A 19871-nucleotide genomic window follows, 5' to 3' on the forward strand; every position below is an offset into this window, starting at 1 on the left:
TGTGGACACTTCCTATATCTTCAATATGCACCTCGGAATTGGAAATGGACGCGCGCGGTTGCATCCCCGATGTGTCTGTCTTCACTTGTAACCTGTGAGAAAGACCTGATCACGTGATGGAGAGCCATGTGAGTGAGAAGTGCTTCGGAGCGCACAGCATTCAGGGAGAAGGGCACAACAGCCATTTGCCACAAAAAGCATTAATTTGTTTTACGGTGCATTACGGCCACACAAAGGGGATGCCGCCGTGAAATTCGGGGCATTGCCAAGTGCTTGTAAAATTGTGAATGAGAGACTGATGAAGTGTGTACAGCCTGCGCAAATAAAACAAGGCAGAGCTCATGCGTTTCAAGCAACTTTTTTCAAATCATCATTAGAGTCTCATCATGCAGCCTTACAATGTATTAAACATCAAAACATATAGCCCAACGTTTGTAGAACAACTAAAGTTACATTAATAACTCTAAATTAAGCATATAGGAATACCTATTTCTTTGTTAACCGCTCAACACAGAATAGCCACATGTGAGCACACCCACAAATCGTTGGGAGAAAATATCCTTACTATTTTATACAGCTTTGTTCAATTGTATTCTTCATACTATAAAATAATGCCACAGAATTCTAAGCAAATCTTGTCTGCTAAATGAACAAGTGTAGCCCACAGCCATACGGCATAGCCAAATCAGGACCTAACATAAGGACAACTCAGAATATGCTATTCTGTTCTTCTGAAATAGAACATTTTCTTCATATCATGCTTCCTTGATGAGTGCTGTTTGATCCCCCTGTTTCCTTCCTGCAATCTGAGAGGTGCTGCGCCTACTGACTCTTCCACCTCCACCCCTCCTTTCTCTTCCTTTTTTCTCTCTCTTTCAAGTTTCAATGTCACGTTCACAAATACAATGAAATGCTTTCTCGCTAGCTCTAAACCCAACAATGCAGTAATCAATGTCGTGTAGTAATAAAAATGCCATAAGGTAGAACAAAGAAAATAAAACTAAGAAATAACAAGAACACGAGAAGTAAGTAAGCTATTTACAGGGTCAGTTCCAATACCATATTTACAATGTGCAGGGATACTGGAGTGATAGATGTCGATATGTATAGGGGTAAGGAGACTAGGCATCAGAATATGATAGAGAAACAGCAGCGTATATGTATGTGAGTGTGTATTCATGTGTGTAGAGTCAGTATAAATGTGTGTCAGTTATGTGTGTGTGAGCAAATTAAGTGAGTGTGTGTGTGAGTTGGAATGTCAGTGTGTGTGAGTGTGTCGAGTCCTGTGAGTGTGCACAGAGTCAGCGCAAAAATGTAAATCAAATACAAGGGTCAACTCAGATAGTCCGTGTAGCCATTTTGTTAACTATTTAGCAGTCTTATGGCTTGGGGATAGAAGTTGTTCAAAAGCCTGTTGGTGTCAGACTTGATACACCGGTACCGCTTGCCATGTGGAAGCAGAGAGAACAGTTTATGGCTTGGGTGGCTGGAGTCTTTAATGATTTTCCAGGCCTTCCGTTCACACCGCCTGATATAGAGGTCCTGTATTGCAGGGAGCTCAGCCCGAGTGATTTACTGGGCTGTCTGCACCACCCTCTGTAGAGCCATGTGATTTAGGGTGGTGCTGTTGCCATACCAAGCATTGATGCAGCCAGTCAAGATGCTCTCAATGGTGCAGATGTAGAACTTTATCAGGATTTGATGGCCCATGCCAAACATTTACAACCTGAGGGGGCAGAGGCGCTGTCGCACCTTCTTCACTCCTGTGTTCGTGTGTGTGGACCATTTCAAGTCTTTAGTGATTTGGACACCGAGGAACATGAAGCTCTCGACCCGCTCCACTGCAGCCCCGTTGATGTGGATGGGGGCATGCTCGGTTTCCTAGTCTCCATGATCAGCTCCTTGGTCTTACTGAAGTTGAGGGAGAAGTTGTTGTCCCGGCACCATACTGCCAGGTCACTGACCTCCTCCCTGTAGGCTGCCTCATCATCGCCGGTGATCAAGCCTACCACTGTTGTGTTGGAGTCATGGGTAGCCACACAGTCGTGGGTGAACAGGGAGTACAGGAGGGGACTCAGCACACACCCCTGTGGGGCCCCCTTATTGAGGGTCAGCGTGGCGGAGGTGATGTTTCCTACCCTCACCACCTGGGGTTGGCCTGTGAGGAAGTCCAGGGTCCCATTACAGAGAGAGGTGTTCAGTCCCTGGGTCCTAAGCTTGGTGACGAGCTTGGAGGGGACAATGGTGTTGAACGAGCTGTAGTCAATTAACAGCATTCTCACATAGGTATTCCTATTATCTATGTGGGTGAGGGCTGTGTGGAGAGCAATTGAGATTACATTGTCTATGGATCTGTTGGGGCAGTATGCAAATTTGAGTGGGTCTGGGGTGTCTGGGATGATGGAGTCGATGTGTGCCAAAACCAGCTTTTCAAAGCATTTCATGATTATTGATGTGAGTGCTTCAGGGCGGTAGTCATTGTGGTATAAAGTCTTAAAGGCGCTGCATGGTCATTCCAACATCTGCATTGGCCGTGCATCATTTATGGTGATACGGCTCTGTAGAAGTCAGGGCATTCATACTGCTTGTGCTTCGCGGAGCAGAGCTGTTGTGAAGGAAGTTGTCAAGGAAATGAGTTTGTGTTTATACAAAACCTCCCGCCCCCATGATGGTGGTCATGATGGTGGTCATCTTAAAACATGTGGGGATTACAGACTGGGACAGGGAGAGGTTGAAAATGACCGTGAATATGCCTGCCAGCTGTTCTGCGCATGCTCTGAAAATGCGCCCTGGAATACTGTCTGGATACATGGCCTTGCAAGTGTTGATCTGATTAAAGACCTTTCTCAACACGGCCTCGAAGAGTCCGATCACCAATTCCTCTGGGTCGGTGGGGGCCCTCACGCACGGCACGGTGTTGTTATTTTCGAAGCGTGAATAAAATACATTGAGTTCGTCTGGTAGAGAGGCATCGTTGGGCAGATCACGGCTGGGTCTTTCTTTGTAATTCGTAATGGACTGTAGCCCCTGCCACATGCGGTGGGCGTCGGAGCCTGTGTAATAAGATTCCACCTTGTCCCTATATTATCCTTTTGCTCCTTAGGATCTGTGCCGACACAATATTGGGGAAGTGCACAAGCCTGTGTGTGTATGTGTGCTCAGACCAAAGAGAACGCTGCTTTCAAACCCTATCACATAATTTAGGCTGCACGGGCCTTAACAGATACAGGGCCCACTGAGTCCGACCTGAACTTCTCTCTCACACGCACGCACGCACGCACGCACACACACAAGCGCACACACACACACACACACACACACACACACACAGTCTGTCCGGGCCTTCATACAGAGACGCACACATCTCCTGTGACAGTGTCAGAACAACTCTGCTTAAACAGTCACATACAATAGAGAAAAAAGCAGAGGGAGATGTGTGTGTAAGGTAGGGGAGAGAGAGAATTCTGATTTAAAAGCTCATTTGTTTGGGGGAGAGCCCACCCCAGAGGGCTGCATTATAAACCGTAATAGCTTAACATGTTAATCTGAGACTCTTTTCTTTGAGCTTAATAATGAACACATTCATCCTCGGGTGTGTGTGTACTTGGTGTGGGTGTGTGTGTGTGTGTCGTTAGAGTCAAGTTCCTCTGAGATACATGCATACATGAACGCACATTAAACACAGATTACACATACACTACCGGTCAAAAGTTTTAGAACACCTACTCATTCAAGGCTTTTTCTTTATTTTGACTATTTTCTACATTGTAGGATAATAGTGAAGACATCAACATTATAAAACAACACATAAGGAATCATGTAGTAACCAAAAAAGTGTTCAACAAATCAAAATATATTTTATAGTTGGGATTCTTCAAATAGCCACCCTTTGCCTTGATGACAGGGTGTCAGGGTAGTGTAAAAAAAGGTGTCAGGGTGGGGTAAGACAGTGTGTCAGGGTGGGGTATAAAAAGGTGTCAGGGTGGGGTAAGACAGGGTGTCAGGGTGGGGTATAAAAAGGTGTCAGGGTGGGGTAAGAAAGGGTGTCAGGGTGGGGTAAGAAAGGGTGTCAGGGTGGGGTAAGAAAGGGTGTCAGGGTGGGGTAAAAAAGGGTGTCAGGGTGGGGTAAGAAAGGGTGTCAGGGTGGGGTAAGAAAGGGTGTCAGGGTGGGGTAAGAAAGGGTGTCAGGGTGGGGTAAAAAAGGGTGTCAGGGTGGGGTAAGAAAGGGTGTCAGGGTGGGGTAAGAAAGGGTGTCAGGGTGGGGTAAAAAAGGGTGTCAGGGTGGGATAAGAAAGGGTGTCAGGGTGGGGTAAGAAAGGGTCAGGGTGGGGTAAGAAAGGGTGTCAGGGTGGGGTAAGAAAGGGTGTCAGGGTGGGGTAAAAAAGGGTGTCAGGGTGGGGTAAGAAAGGGTGTCAGGGTGGGGTAAGAAAGGGTGTCAGGGTGGGGTAAAAAAGGGTGTCAGGGTGGGGTAAGACAGGGATCTAATGATGCCATGACTGATAAATCAGTGTGTGTGTGTGTGTGTGTGTGTGTGTGTGTGTGTGTGTGTGTGTGTGTGTGTGTGTGTGTGTGTGTGTGTGTGTGTGTGTGTGTGTGTGTGTGTGTGTGTGTGGTCTCTCCCATCCACTCTTTCAGTGAGGAGTTCACTGTCTGCTTTAGTGAGCTTGAGCCTCAGCCATAATGCCTCTCTCTGCCCCAGGCTTCTGACTGGATAACGAATATGTCTGTTATAATTGAAATAAAACATTAAGCTGAACCTACCAGGATATGACAACAGTTCGACAGTGCGTTCCCACACACACACACAAACTGAAGCAGGCAGCCACAGGCCATGTACACTAGCAGGCAGCCATGTTCGGTGGTGTAAAGTAAAAATACTTTAAAGTACTACTTAAGTAGTTTTTGGGGGTATCTGTACTTTACTTTACTATTTATATTTTTGACAACTTTTCAATGATACCTAAAGAAAATAAATGTACTTTTTACTCCATTCCCCTGACAAACAAACGTACTCGTTACATTTTAAAAGCTTAGCAGTACAGGAAAATGGTCCAATTCACACACTTATCAACAGAACATCCAAATCAAATCCAATTTTATTGGACTCATACACGTGTTTAGCAGATGTTATTGAAGGTGTAGCGAAATGTTTGTGTTTCTAGCTCCAACAGTGCAGTAATATCTAAAAGTAATATTTAACAATTTCACAACACTACACACAAATCTAAAGTAAAGGAATGGAATTAAGAATATATAAATATTTGGATGAGCAATGTCGGAGCGGCATAGACCAAGATACATTAGAATAGAATAGAATACAGTATATACACATGAGACGAGTAATGGAAAATATGTAAACATTATTAAAGTGACTAGTGTTCCAGTATTAAAGTGGCCAGCCTATATTTCAACTGACTCCCCCGTTACGACGTCCCCTGAATCCCCATCTGCTAGCCGCGGCCGCTAGCTGTCTAGAGCACACCGGACTGTTAGCTGAAGAAGTCCATCAGACAATTTTTTAGGGCTACTATACCTATTTTGCCAATTGGCCTGTACCCTTCTACTACATGGAGCCTTGCTGATCCATCATGACTGATCTGCCGACGTAACCACATGAACGGGTGACAACTGACTTCTTCCGTCGCGACGTCCCTCTAAGGCCCTTCTGCTAGCCTGCTAGCCCAGGCCCGCTAGCTGTCTGAATCGCTGTGTCTCCAGCTCGCCCAGCTACTCACTGGACCCAATGATCACTCTGCTACGCATGCCTCTCCCTAATGTCAATATGCCTTGTCCATTGCTGTTTTGGTTAGTAATTATTGCATTATTTAATTGTAGAGCCACTAGCCCTGCTCAATACGCCTTAGCTAACCCTTTAGTTCCACCTCCCACACATGCGGTGACCTCACCTGGTTTAAATGATGTTTCCAGAGACAATATCTCTCTCATCGTCACTCAATGCATAGGTTTACCTCCACTGTATTCACATCCTACTAACTATCCTCCCGATCCTTGACTTTGGCGATGTCATTTACAAAATAGCCTCCAACACTCTACTCAGCAAATTGGATGCAGTCTATCACAGTGCCATCCGTTTTGTCACCAAAGCCCCATATACCACCCACCACTGCGACCTGTATGCTCTCGTTGGCTGGCCCTCGCTTCATACTCATCGCCAAACCCACTGGCTCCAGGTCATCTTTAAGTCTTTGCTAGGTAAAGCCCCACCTTATCTCAATTTGAGCTTCTACATTTAAAAATCCACCTTTCCAGAAACAAGTCTCTCACTGTTGCCACTTGCAAAAGACCACCTTCTGCCCCCAGCTGTGCCCTGGACACCATATGTGAATTGATTGCCCCCCCATCTATCTTCAGAGCTCGTGCTGCTAGGTGACCTAAACTGGGACATGCTTAACACCCCGGCCATCCTACAATCTAAGCTTGATGCCCTCAATCTCACACAAATTATCAATGAACCTACCAGGTACAACCCCAAATCCGTAAACACGGGCACCCTCATAGATATCATCCTAACCAACCTACCCTCCAAATAAACCTCTGCTGTCTTCAACCAGGATCTCAGCGATCACTGCCTCATTGCCTGCGTCCGTAATGGGTCTGCGGTCAAACGACCACCCCTCATCACTGTCAAATGCTCCGTAAAACACTTCAGCGAGCAGGCCTTTCTAATCGACCTGGCCCGGGTATCCTGGAAGGATATTGACCTCATTCCGACAGTAGAGGATGCCTGGTTATTCTTTAAAAGTGCTTTCCTCACCATCTTAAATAAGCATGCCCCATTCAGAAATGTAGAACCAGGAAGAGATATAGCCCTTGGTTCACTCCAAACCTGACTGCCCTTGACCAGCACAAAAACATCCTGTGGCGTACTGCATTAGCATCAAATAGCCCCAGCGATATGCAACTTTTCAGGGAAGTTAGGAACCGATATACACAGGCAGTTAGGAAAGCAAAGGCTAGCTTTTTCAAACAGAAATTTGCATCCTGTAGCACAAACTCCAAAAAGTTCTGGGACACTGTAAAGTCCATGGAGAATAAGAGCACCTCCTCCCAGCTGCCCACTGCACTGAGGCTAAGAAACACTGTCACCACCGATAAATACATGATAATTGAGAATTTCAATAAGCATTTTTCTACGGCTGCCGTTGCTTTCCACCTGGCTATCCTACCCCAGTCAACAGCCCTGCACCCCCCACAGGTGCAGACCCCCCTGTAGCAGTTGGTGCAGACCCCAACTGCTACAGACCCCATTTCTCTTTCACCCAAATCCAGATAGCTGATGTTCTGAAAGAGCAGCAAAATCTGGACCCCTACAAATCAGCCGGGCTAGACAATCTGGACCCTCTCTTTCTAAAATTATCCGCCGAAATTGTTGCAACCCCTATTACTAGCCTGTTCAAACTCTCTTTCGTATCGTCTGAGATCCCCAAAGATTGGAAAGCTGCCGCGGTCATCCCCCTCTTCAAAGGGGGAGACACTCTAGACCCAAACTGCTACAGACCTATATCTATCCTACCCTGCCTTTCTAAGGTCTTCGAAAGCCAAGTTAACAAACAGATCACCAACCATTTCGAATCCCACCGTACCTTCTCCTCTATGCAATCTGGTTTCCGAGCTGGTCATGGGTGCACCTAAGCCACGTTCAAGGTCCTAAACGATATCATAACCGCCATCGATAAGAGACAATACTGTACCGCTGTATTCATCAACCTGGCCAAGGCTTTCAACTCTGTCAATCACCACATTCTTATCGGCAGACTCAACAGCCTTGGTTTCTCAAATGACTGCCTCGCCTGGTTCACCAACTACTTCTCAGACAGAGTTCAGTGTGTCAAATCGGAGGGCCTGTTGTCCGGACCTCTGGCAGTCTCTATGGGGGTGCCACAGGGTTCAATTCTCTTGCCGACTCTCTTCTCTGTATACATCAATGACGTCGCTATTGCTGCTGGTGATTCTTTGATCCACCTCTACGCAGACGACACCATTCTGTATACTTCTGGCCCTTCTTTGGACACTGTGTTAACTAACCTCCAGATGAGCTTCAATGCCACACAACACTCCCTCCGTGGCCTCCGACTGCTCTTAAATGCAAGTAAAACTAAATGCATGCTCTTCAATCGATCGCTGCCTGCACCTGCCTGCCCGTCCAGCATCACTACTCTGTACGGTTCTGACTTAGAATATGTGGACAACTACAAATACCTTGGTGTCTGGTTAGACTGTAAACTCTCCTTCCAGACTCACATTAAGCATCTCAATCCAAAATTAAATCTAGAATCGGCTTCCTATTTCGCAACAAAGCATCCTTCACTCATGCTGCCAAACATACCATCGTAAAACTAACTATCCTACCGATCCTTGACTTTGGCGATGTCATTTACAAAATAGCCTCCAACACTCTACTCAGCAAATTGGATGCAGTCTATCACAGTGCCATCCGTTTTGTCACCAAAGCCCCATATACCACTGTTGCGCCTTCTTCACCACACTGTCTGTGTGGGCGGACCATTTCAGTTTGTCAGTGATGTGTACGCCGAGGAACTTGAAGCTTTCCACCTTCTTCACTGCGGTCCCGTCGATGTGGATAGGTGGGTGCTCCCTCTGCTGTTTCCTGAAGTCCACGATCAGCTCCTTTGTTTTAGTTACTTTGAGTGAGAGGTTATTTTCCTGGCACCATAGTCCCAGGGCCCTCACCTCCTCCCTGTAGGCTGTCTCTTCATTGCTGGTCATCCCTACTGCCTCTGATCTGGCGGACTCCCTAACACAAATGCTTCATTTATAAATTATGGAGTGTGCCCATGGCTATCCATTTCCTGGTTGCTAAAATTCCAATAATTCACCTAATTTCAGTTTATGTGGCAAAACAAGCAAGTAGAGAATCATTTTACCATTTAAACTGCTGTGAAATATATTTTCTATAACCAAAAATAATGTATTTTCAGCTGTTTGAAGCTGGTGTAGAAAACTGAAAGTAAAAGACCCAAAAACAAAACTTAAAAATGGGAAGCATTGAAATAGCGCACATAGAACAGATCTACCAGTTCTTAGACTTGCTTTCAATGAGAATGACAGATCTTTAACTCACATTTCTATGTGAGTTTTGTCAGGTTGCCCAAAAAGGTGCATATTGCAGCTTTAATATAAGGAATTTGAAATGATTTACACTTTTACGTTCGAAAGGAATCCCTTGTGTAGTCTTAACATTCTGTATACTCTCCTTGTCCTAATGGTAAAAAATGACCCGCCTTCACTAAACCCCTATAATAAAGCAGCTTAATTGAATTTTAAACCCCAAATCTATTTTGCATGAAGAAACAACCTGTCATTCATCACAAACTTTGTGAATATCTGGGTTTTCCCTCTTCACAATGCAGAAAGACTGCATTTAATCAGTGGACACCACTCGTTTTTATTACAACACACCTGTCATAATTGTTTTCTTTACTAAAGTAGAGGTTTATTATTATTATTATTATTATTGATAAAGGTCCTGCATAGGTGTAAACATTACTTTTTTAGCAAAAGATAGCACTTTTATAGCCTAAGAAAGTAGCAGAAATGTGCAGAAAAATAGTTTTGAAGGGAAACAATAACAGTCTTGAACTTTTTTGGCAACATAGTGATATATTCTTATATACTGTACAATGAGGAATTAAACTACAAAATACTAGTCTTCTCCTATTTTTTTTAACCATTGTCCCCACTGACAAAGTATATAGACAACAACAATAAATAAGAATAAAATAAGATAATAGACACAAAACAAAAATGTGAAGAGCATAAATTTGTCAACTCTAATTAGCACATGTAGGGCAGTATGCAAGTGTGTGTGCATGGACTTTGCAGATGTATTTCTCACATGTGTTTTACAGTTCTTCTTTGGGGGCAGAATTGGCATCTCCTCCTCTTGCCTGCCACAGCTGCAGCCTCGGGTGGATCAGGACAAGATTCAGCCCCCTGAACAGTTTTCACAATTGGGTACTTATTCCACCACTGGCCATGTTGCCTTAACAAGAAGCTGCACTGGCACTGTCATCACCAAGGGCACAGCACACACACACACACAGAGCTCTCTCTCTCTCCCTCCATGTAGTGCATAGGGATAACATTGAGTTATTTCATTATTATGGGTGATGATGATCTTCCAATACTTGACTGCTGCTCCCAAAGTCACCTGTTGGGTTTTACCTGTTGAATATTTAGGCAAGAGATGCAATGGTTTAGAGGTCTCTCTCTCCCACACACACACACACACACACACACAAGGGGTGGCGTGTCAAAAGGCTACCACTAGTGTAGAGTTACTTATTGGGATATTATTTTAGACGAAATATTGTATGATATCGCTTTGACAATATCACAATATTATTTTTTGGTGGTACCTGTATTGTTCTCCAACTTCTTTTTAGGGTGTTTTCACATATAATCCTCTTTCAAAAGAGCTGAACTCAGTCCTCTTTAAAGTGAACTCTGGGGTAAAAAAAAGGAACTCTGTACTCTTTGTATTCATACTGCCCTTGCCTTTGAATGAGGACTCAACTCTTTTGAAAGTTCACTTCAGCTATTTTGTGGTCTGAGTCCTCTTTGTATTCACATTGCTATGTTTAGAAAGGAACCAAGATCTTTTTCAAACATTCACTCAATGCACTCTGGGTTTTTACAAAGTGCAGGACAAGCCATACCATCAGAACATGTTATCGGACAGCTATACCTACTTACATTTTGGAAACAAATTGATTGCTTTTACTTAAAAGATAATACATTATAATTGCAATTAGAAGATACCAATAATATTTACATTTTAATAGTAACAGAATAAATTGAAGAATAACTGCAGATTAAATAATGCTGTAATTGAAAAGTGTACACCCACTGTAGGCTACTGCCCCTTTAAGAGCTATAATTGATATTGTAACCTATGATGTTATTCTCACAAAATATGTTTTTGTCTTCTCACACTATTCAAACCCCACAATTTAATAAACACCTTATGAAACTCTCTTAGGCTATTGATCACATATTGCAAACAAATAATCTGAACTAAAAACATATTTTGGAATTTCTGTGCAACCTTGACAATCGCTAATAAATATCCAAAAACAGCACACGTTTTTTTCCCCTCACAAATCTGCACATAATCTTCTCTCCTTTCTGGCAACAATGTGAGGGGTTATGGTATAGGAAATGGTGTTGCAGTAGTCTAGTATGGAACCAGATACCTGCCAAAAGGTTGAACGTACATATCGTTAGGATCGTAAGAAAATCCATACGTAAATTGTTAGGATTGTAAGAAAATCCATCCGTGAAACATGAAACGTAAAATTTAATCTGTGAACATACAAAAACCATGTTAAGATTACAGACTAACATTTTAGGCTTGAACAAATCTTGTGTTGCAATTCTGAAGTACAATAATTCCTTTCAGAGTTTTGCAGATTCATCTCACCAACAAAAAAACCCTACACCAAACAGCCTGTGAGGAGTGCTACCCGAACAAACATAACACAGTAAAAAAAAAAGCAAGTCAGGTAAACCGGAAAGAGGTATCCTGCACGTTTTCAAGTTAAAAGTCTCCATTCTCTATTACTCCTCAGTTGAGTTTAATTCACATTTAGGTAGCTAATGTAATGGATCTGTTTGCCAGAGCAAGTCTAGATAGCACTAACTGTATTATGGCTACAACAGGGAAGTTTCAGTCCTCTAGGTGTATCTTTACAGCATGGGCATATCTCTGGGTGACGTGGACGTCCCCATGCACCCACCTTATCAAAATATGACTAATTCAATATTGCACCATCCCATTCTCTGGGCTCTGTCTGCAATCATAACCAGTAGTATCTACCAGGAGTAATGAATCATAACCAGTAGTATCTACCAGGAATAACGAATCATAACCAGTAGTATACACCAGGAATAACAAATCATAACCAGTAGTATCTACCAGGAATAATGAATCATAACCAGTAGTATACACCAGGAATAATGAATCATAACCAGTAGTACCTAGCAGGAATAATGAATCATAACCAGTAGAATCTACCAGGAATAATGAATCATAACCAGTAGTATCTACCAGGAATAATGAATCATAACCAGTAGCATCTACCAGGAATAATGAATCATAACCAGTAGTATCTACCAGGAATAATGAATCATAACTAGTAGTATCTATCAGGAATAATGAATCATAAGCAGTAGTATACACCAAGAATAATGAATCATAACAAGTAGGAAATATACCAGGAATAATGAATCATAACCAGTAGGAAATATACCAGGAATAATGAATCATAACCAGTAGGAAATATACCAGGAATAATGAATTATAACCAGTAGCATCTACCAGGAATAATGAATCATAACCAGTAGTATCTACCAGGAATAATGAATCATAACCAGTAGTATACACCAGGAATAATGAATCATAACCAATAGGAAATATACCAGGAATAATGAATCATAACCAGTAGGAAATATACCAGGAATAATGAATCATAACCAGTAGGAAATATACCAGGAATAATGAATCATAACCAGTAGGAAATATACCAGGAATAATGAATCATAACCAGTTGTATCTACCAGGAATAATGAATCATAACCAGTAGGAAATATACCAGGAATAATGAATCATAACCAGTAGGAAATATACCAGGAATAATGAATCATAACCAGTAGTATCTACACCAGGAATAATGAATTATAACCAGTTGTATCTACCAGGAATAATGAATCATAGCCAGTAGTATCTACCAGGAATAATGAATCATAACCAGTAGTATCTACCAGGAATAATGAATCATAACCAGTAGTATCTACCAGGAGTAATGAATCATAACCAGTAGTATCTACCAGGAATAGTGAATCATATAATAATGAGATGTTTGGTGAATCTATGAATTATGTATGACCACTGTAGTTTTTGCCACTCAAAATATTTTTTTTATAGAATATTTTGAAATGCATTTCATCACTCATAATCTCTCATATTCTGTAAGAGTGGTTAACATGAATTTAAAATAATTTGACATTATTTATATGAATCGGGTCATGAACAAGGGAGAGGTTAAATGTAGGGTACTGTAAGTCTGAAACACTTTACAGTAACTCTGTTGCAGTGGTCTTAGGTAATCTCCGTATAGGCTATTCCCTCCATCGCGACACTGCTGCTCAGTTGAAGAGCGTGCGATCTCCATGCAGCACCACAGCACCATGCGCCTTTGGAAGAGCACCCCTCAGCCTCAGAAGATGTCCTTCTGGAGGCAGGCAGTCATATAGTCATTGTACCCTAATGTAGGCCTATTTGCCTACTAGCCAAATAAAGCGCAGAGCATGCATGATGCTTGCAACTCATCCTTCATTCAGTTCAGTGAGTCAGTATGTCATCCATTCAGTCATTTGTCTGAGTTGCAATAGGAACTAAATCAAAGAGATAGAACAGTCTTATCCATTTCTTTATTGAAATCCATGTGTGTATTCAAAATGTTCATAATTCTCCAAAATTCTTTAGCCTATCACTTTAATAATTCAATGTTTAATGTTGGCCTATACAAATAAAAAGGCCTTCAACTTGTATGCATTGCAATTTAAGATATCATTTGGGGTAAGAGTGTCTTTTAATTTTAGAACTTTATTTGTGTTTTATAACTGTTTTTATTATAGGGCTCACCTTAAAAAGAGACCCTAGCTCAAAGTCCTCTGAATATAGCCTCTAAATATTTTTTTTCACCAAAATAGTTGGAGAAGCACGTGCAGTGGCTGATAGGAAAACAGATCTGCCAATAAGAATAGGCTATAGATAGTCTTGATCATTTGGGACCCCTTGGCTATTTCGCTCAGGAGAGGTTATAGCCAAGACTTAATCAGTATTTTGTTTTGTCTCATTTATTAATATGCATATACCCTCTGCGTGATGGGGTTGTGCAACACAAATGGCTATAACAAGCCTACATACAGAGTGGAATTCACTAATAAAACAGTCAAAATGCCTAATATAAGGCCTACAGTCCATGCTCCCAACTACTGGAAAAAGTGGGATTCATCGTTACATGATCGTTACGGTAGCCCCACGTGGCTATAAAAATTAATTATGCAATTATATGGCCATTAAATAACACACAACAGCATGGCATATTTAGATAGTGGAATAGGTCTAGCCTAAATTATATTTACTTTGCAGCTCAGGCGGTCATTCTAGACAAGGCTCTTATGTGTCTTTATCATTCTAACACAAGTCATTTGCTGAAGGCCCAAGCCAATCTTACATCATCTACTGGTATAATGTTGTTATCGAATGGCGTTCTAAAACAAGCTCTAGACTTTTATTTTGGAAATTAAACCAGAAGCTGCAAAGGAACTCTAATGTCTGGGCAAGAGTTGCTTGATTGACTAGCTAACTTCGACTAGCTACGTTCGGTTCATGTCCTTTGCAGATGCCACATTACTGACAAAAGTTTGTACGTATAAAAAAGATGTGTAACCGAGTGAAGGGAGACGTAGGGTTTGTACGTTTACAGATCTATTCATGTGTAACGCATGGCTTTTCTTACGACGCTAACAATTTACGTATGGATTTTCTTATAGTCCAAACGATACGTACGTTCAACATTTTGGCAGGTATCTGGCTACATAGTCTAGTTTGTGGTGCGGGACTAATTACAAGCAAAGAATGCCAAAGCTGTCATCAAGGTAAGGGGTGGCTACTTTGAAGAATCTCAAATAGAAAATATATTTTGATTTGTTTAATACTTTTTTGGTTACTACATGATTTCATGTGTTATTTCATAGTTGTGATGTCTTCACTATTATTCTACAATGTAGAAAATAGTTAAAATAAAGAAAAACCCTTGAATGAGTAGGTGTGTCCAAACTTTCCACTGGTACTGTACATATTCCTAATTTCTTTTTAAGTGGTCATTTAGCAGACACTCTTATACAGAGCAACTTACAGGAGCAATTAGGGTTAAATGCCTTACTCAAGGACAGACAGATTTTTCACCTAGTCTGCTCAGGAATTCGAACCAGCGACCTTTCGGTTACTGGACCAATGCTCTTAACTACTAGGCTACCTGCTGCCCATTCCTGGATTTATCCGATGGCATCGAGGAGTTTATCACATCAGTCACCAGGCTTCATTAATAAGGGCATCAATGATGTCGTCCCCACAGTGAACATACATATTATATGCCAACCAGAAGCTTGGATTACAGGCAACAGGCCAGAGCTGCCGCTTTCAAGGAGTGGGACACTAATCTGGACGCTTATAAAAAAATCCCGCTACACCCTCTGACAAACCATCAAACAGGCAACGTGTCAATACAGGACCAAGATCGAATCCTACTACACTGGATCTCATGCTCGTCAGATGTGGCAGGTCTTGCAAAATATCACGGAATACAAAGGGAAAACCAGCCGCGAGCTGTCCAGTAACGCAGGCACATAGCTGAGAAAAATAGGGGTGCTGCAGCACCCCCTGAAAAATCTGAACATCAAAAGATATATAAATTCTCACAAAAGTAATGCACTGGGCCTTTACTATTCCTGTATTAGCGGACCAATATAGCCATCTGTAGAGCGGGCAAATCCACCCTCCCTTCCTCTCTGTGAAAGAAATCGCACCAGCCCCAAACATCTTCCCGCGGCTATGCGCAAGCCTACCAGACGAGCTAAATACCTTCTATGCTCGCTTCGAGGCTAGCAACACTGAACCATGCATGAGAGAACCAGCTGTTCTGGATGATTGAGTGATTACCCTCTCTGTAGCCGATGTAAGTATGACCTTTAAACAGATTAACATTCACAAGGCCACTGGGCCAGACAGATTACCTTAAGTGTCTTCACTGACATTTTCAACCTCTCCCTGACCCAGTCGGTAATACCTACATGTTTAAAGCAGGCCACCATAGTCCCTGTGCCCAAGAAAGCCAAGGTAGCCTGTCTAAATTACTAGTGCCCCATAGCACCCACATCTGTGGCAATGAAATGCTTTGAAAGGCTGGTCATGGCTCTCATCAACACCATCATCCCAGACACCCTGGACCCACTCCAATTTGTATACCGCCTCAGATCTACAGATGATGCAATCTCTATTGCCCTCCACACTGCCCTTTCTCACCTGGACAAAAGGAATACCTATGTGAGAATGCTATTAATTGACTACAGCTCCGCGTTCAACACCATAGTGCCCTCCAAGCTCATCACTAAGCTAAGGACCCTTGGATTAAAAACCTCCCTCTGCAAATAGATCCTGGACTTCCTGATGGGCCTCCCCCAGGTGGTGAGGGTAGGCTACAACACATCCACCACACTGACCGTCAACACGGGGGCCACTCAGGGGTGCATGCTTAGTCCCCTCCTGTACTCCCTGTTAACACACGTCTGCATGGCCACGTATAACTCCAACACCATCATTAAGTTTGCTGACAACACGACAGGGTAGGCCTGATCACCGACGACGATGAGACAGCTTATAGGGAGAAGGTCAACAGCCTCTCCCTCAATGTCAGCAAGACAAAGAAGCTGATCGTGGACTACAGGAAACAGAGGGCCGAGCACGCCCCCATCCACATCGACGAGGCTGTAGTGACGGATCATTTGATTTCCAGTTTTTGAGTAGAGGTTTTTACAAAATTACACATTACCCATCATAGATTTCATGCAGACTGACGTTTGATGTCATGAATCTTGCCCTGGAGGCAGAACTGAGCGATTTCCATTGGATGGGCTAGCAGCAAAGTCAAAATTGGCTATATCCCAAAAATGTATCAAAACAAAAATGTGCTTTTTGTTCTTAATTTGAGGTTAGGGTTAGGTATCAGGGTTAGCAGTGTGGTTAAGGTTAGGGTTAAGATCAGGGTAAGGTTTAAAATCTGATATTCATTATTTTAATGATCCAGGCTGCATCACATCTGGCCGTGATTGGGAGTCCCATAGGATGCACAATTGGCCCAGCGTCGCCTGGGTTTGGCCGTCATTGTAAATAAGAATTATTTCTTAACTGACTTGCCTAGTTAAATAAAGGTTACACTTTTTTTCTTTTTTTATGTGGCTGTGCCAGCTAGTGACCACTGGAGCTGCCTCCAGGACAAGATTCATTACAATAAATACCAACCTGTGGATTCCATGGTGGAACTCCCTCCACTCCCTCCAGCCAATGCTTTCTTACACCAATCCAATGCTTTCTTACACCAATCCAATGCTTTCTTACACCAATCCAATGCTTTTAAACCAATGACAGGGAGTTGGCAAATGCACACTTTGGCAGAAGGGTGGAGAATCAGGATGCAGCCACAGTCTCCTTTCCTTGTCTCCTGTCCTTCATTGCCATTGATAGGTCATTATTGAGATTGAGGGGAAGAGCAAGGGGGCTTGAACCAGTGACCCTGTGGTAAGAGAGAATTAACTATAGACCATGACCATCATCTCCTCTAGCACAACAGCAGTAGTCTGGGGAGGACACCCCCAAAGATCCACACCTCTTGGCAGAAGCTCTGCTGGGTTACGGAGGTAATTGGATACGTGTGTGTGCTGTTCTCTCTCACCTGAGGTAGAGCCGCGTAGATCTGACGCTGGAGCACATCCCTTTCATGCAGCGCACCCTGCAGCTTGGTCTGTGATTGGATGAGTGTCTCCTGGGTCTCGCGCAGGGACTCCAGCAGCTTGTCTCTCTCGTCCAGCATGTTGACCATCAGTTGCTCGAAGTTGGCTTCCGGGTCCGAGCCGTTCTGAGCCCCTCCACCCCGGGGAGGACCCCCCGAGTCCCCCTCGGTGATCGTCGGCATCACCTCGCACATCATATTCGCTGCTTGGTGCTTACAGTCCTATAGGCGTGTATCGCTGTAATGATATGGGCGATATCCTTGGCTCTCTGTAGGCTACTCGCTGCTAATAAACACAATGATTGATTGATGTGAATAGATTATTTATCGTTGATGATCGCGATTATTGGAAAATGGCATGGGATGTGCAGCGCGCACTGGGGGTAGATATCCTAATGATCTTAATGAAAAACTTTCTTCCAGAATCATGAAATTGAAATCAGGCGATTGTTGACCTTTTTTTCCATGTCTGCCGGCGATGGTTCATCTGGCACATCCGCCCAACCCCGCGCGCCACTCATGTAATTCCAGTGCGTGTGATTTGATTGACAGATCAGAGACACTGTGATGCCGCCGCTGACCCTGTCGATGACATGTTCCAATCAACTGATCTAGGTTCCGAGGTTTATTAGGCGCTCTTTCGGTTCAACAGCCACCAGTTGCCGATAACCTTTCACAGAGAAACGGCGATAGCCAGCTAGGCATGTCTGCGGCATCCGCCTTCTCAACCCCCCGCTGCCATCTCCACACCGCCACAGAGCAGACACACACACCACTCCTCCCTCTCCCTCACACACGGGCTCCCGCAGCTGTCACCACTACCGCTACGGAAACCGTGCAACTCGCCGCTTTCTACAAAACAATTTACGCATAATTTACATCGATGTCACCGCATGTGACCACAGCTATCCACATGGTCGCACGTCGTTTATTTCCCCCCTTTTGACCAGCGGACAAATTCAGTATTGTGTTTAGACAACGGAAAATCTTCGAACGCTCTCTCCATAAAAAAATAAAACATTTGCTCAAACGGCAGAAGAACTCCTCACATCAGCACCACCTTGCGCGTCGACGCGCTATTATGCCACGCCGTACATGCGCGCTCTGGCTACTGAGACCAAAATTGTGTCATGCGCAGCGCTGCCTGATGGGACCCGTTATGAATTATGGAACTGGAATTAAATGGAAATTAAAATACCGCAGTGGGATATAAACTGGATGTTATTCATAAACAAATGCATTAGGGTGCCTAGCCTATAGCCCATTGGACATAGGCTACCTAAACAATAGCCTACCCATAACCCTTCCAAACATTGACTTCTGTTTGTCTTATCTTAGTGCGTTGTTCAGTAACACAACCACGCCTGGAGGCTTGTGTTATATCTATAAATGCTGCATTTACGATTCATGAATGTATTTCTCATCTGATGCATTTTCTGATGCATTTTCGCCTGTATGGTAGAGCTCAAATCCAGGATATTCAAAGGTTCGAGTAGGACTATGGCTGCATTTGCAATTTCCAATGACTGTAGTGGGCTAGGCTACTGCACTGTAAAGCCAATAAATTCATGTTTTGATTCATGTTAGGACCAAATCATAAAATGTAGGACGTCAGTAAGCTAAAATGGTTTCATAGTAGCCTAGCTTGTCTCTCTTATGCTACTTCATAAGATTTAAGATGACGAAATATTTTGGGAATTTAACTCAACCTTCATCAGAGATACTATTGAGGAGATGGAAAATTCCATTGGAATTGTATTTACGCCCGTTGTGTACGTTGCCCACCCGTCGTCAATTTGCTGCGCGGTGCATTCTGGGAGATTCTGGGACAAGGGGCGCAAGCTCAAAAACACAATATGAACATACATTTCGTAAACAATAAGTACAACATTATCAAATATTTTCCGAGATAGTTCCCTTGTTATCTGTAATATAGTATAGCTTGAAATCGTGACATTACGTACTTTCGAGGAATAGGCAGGGTTTTCAACATTTGGTGCGTTCAAGACAACTGGAACCTTGGAAAAATACGTGGTCAAATCATAACGTTAGTAATCTTCAAGTCGGAAAGTCGGAGCTCTAGAAAGAGGTCCGAATTCCCGAGGCTGAATTGTTATTTGGATGACCGTTCAAAACTATTTTTCCCAGTCAGAGCTAGTTTTTTTTCAAGTTCACAGTTGTTTGAACGCACTTAGGTCAGAGATTTCCGAGTTCCCAGTTGTTGTGAACGCGGCATTATACCCTGATTTTGATAAG

The 19871-nt window shown here is 43.1% G+C and overlaps 1 protein-coding gene across 9 annotated transcripts in view; it reads right to left on the reverse strand.

The window, feature by feature from the left end:
• The window catches only part of ppfia4 (PTPRF interacting protein alpha 4), a 110472-nt gene extending 91774 nt beyond the window's left edge, over nt 1-18698 (reverse strand). For all 9 annotated transcript variants that reach the window (XM_029694186.1, XM_029694183.1, XM_029694185.1 and 6 more), the window contains exon 1: nt 17559-18698. In XM_029694186.1, coding sequence (XP_029550046.1) covers nt 17559-17813 — 255 coding nt within the window. In that variant the 5' untranslated portion in view covers nt 17814-18698. The remainder of the gene's footprint in view (nt 1-17558) is intronic.
• Nucleotides 18699-19871: the final 1173 nt, after the last annotated feature.

This window comes from Salmo trutta, chromosome 16, assembly GCF_901001165.1.
Source record: "Salmo trutta chromosome 16, fSalTru1.1, whole genome shotgun sequence".
Classification (NCBI taxonomy): domain Eukaryota; kingdom Metazoa; phylum Chordata; class Actinopteri; order Salmoniformes; family Salmonidae; genus Salmo; species Salmo trutta.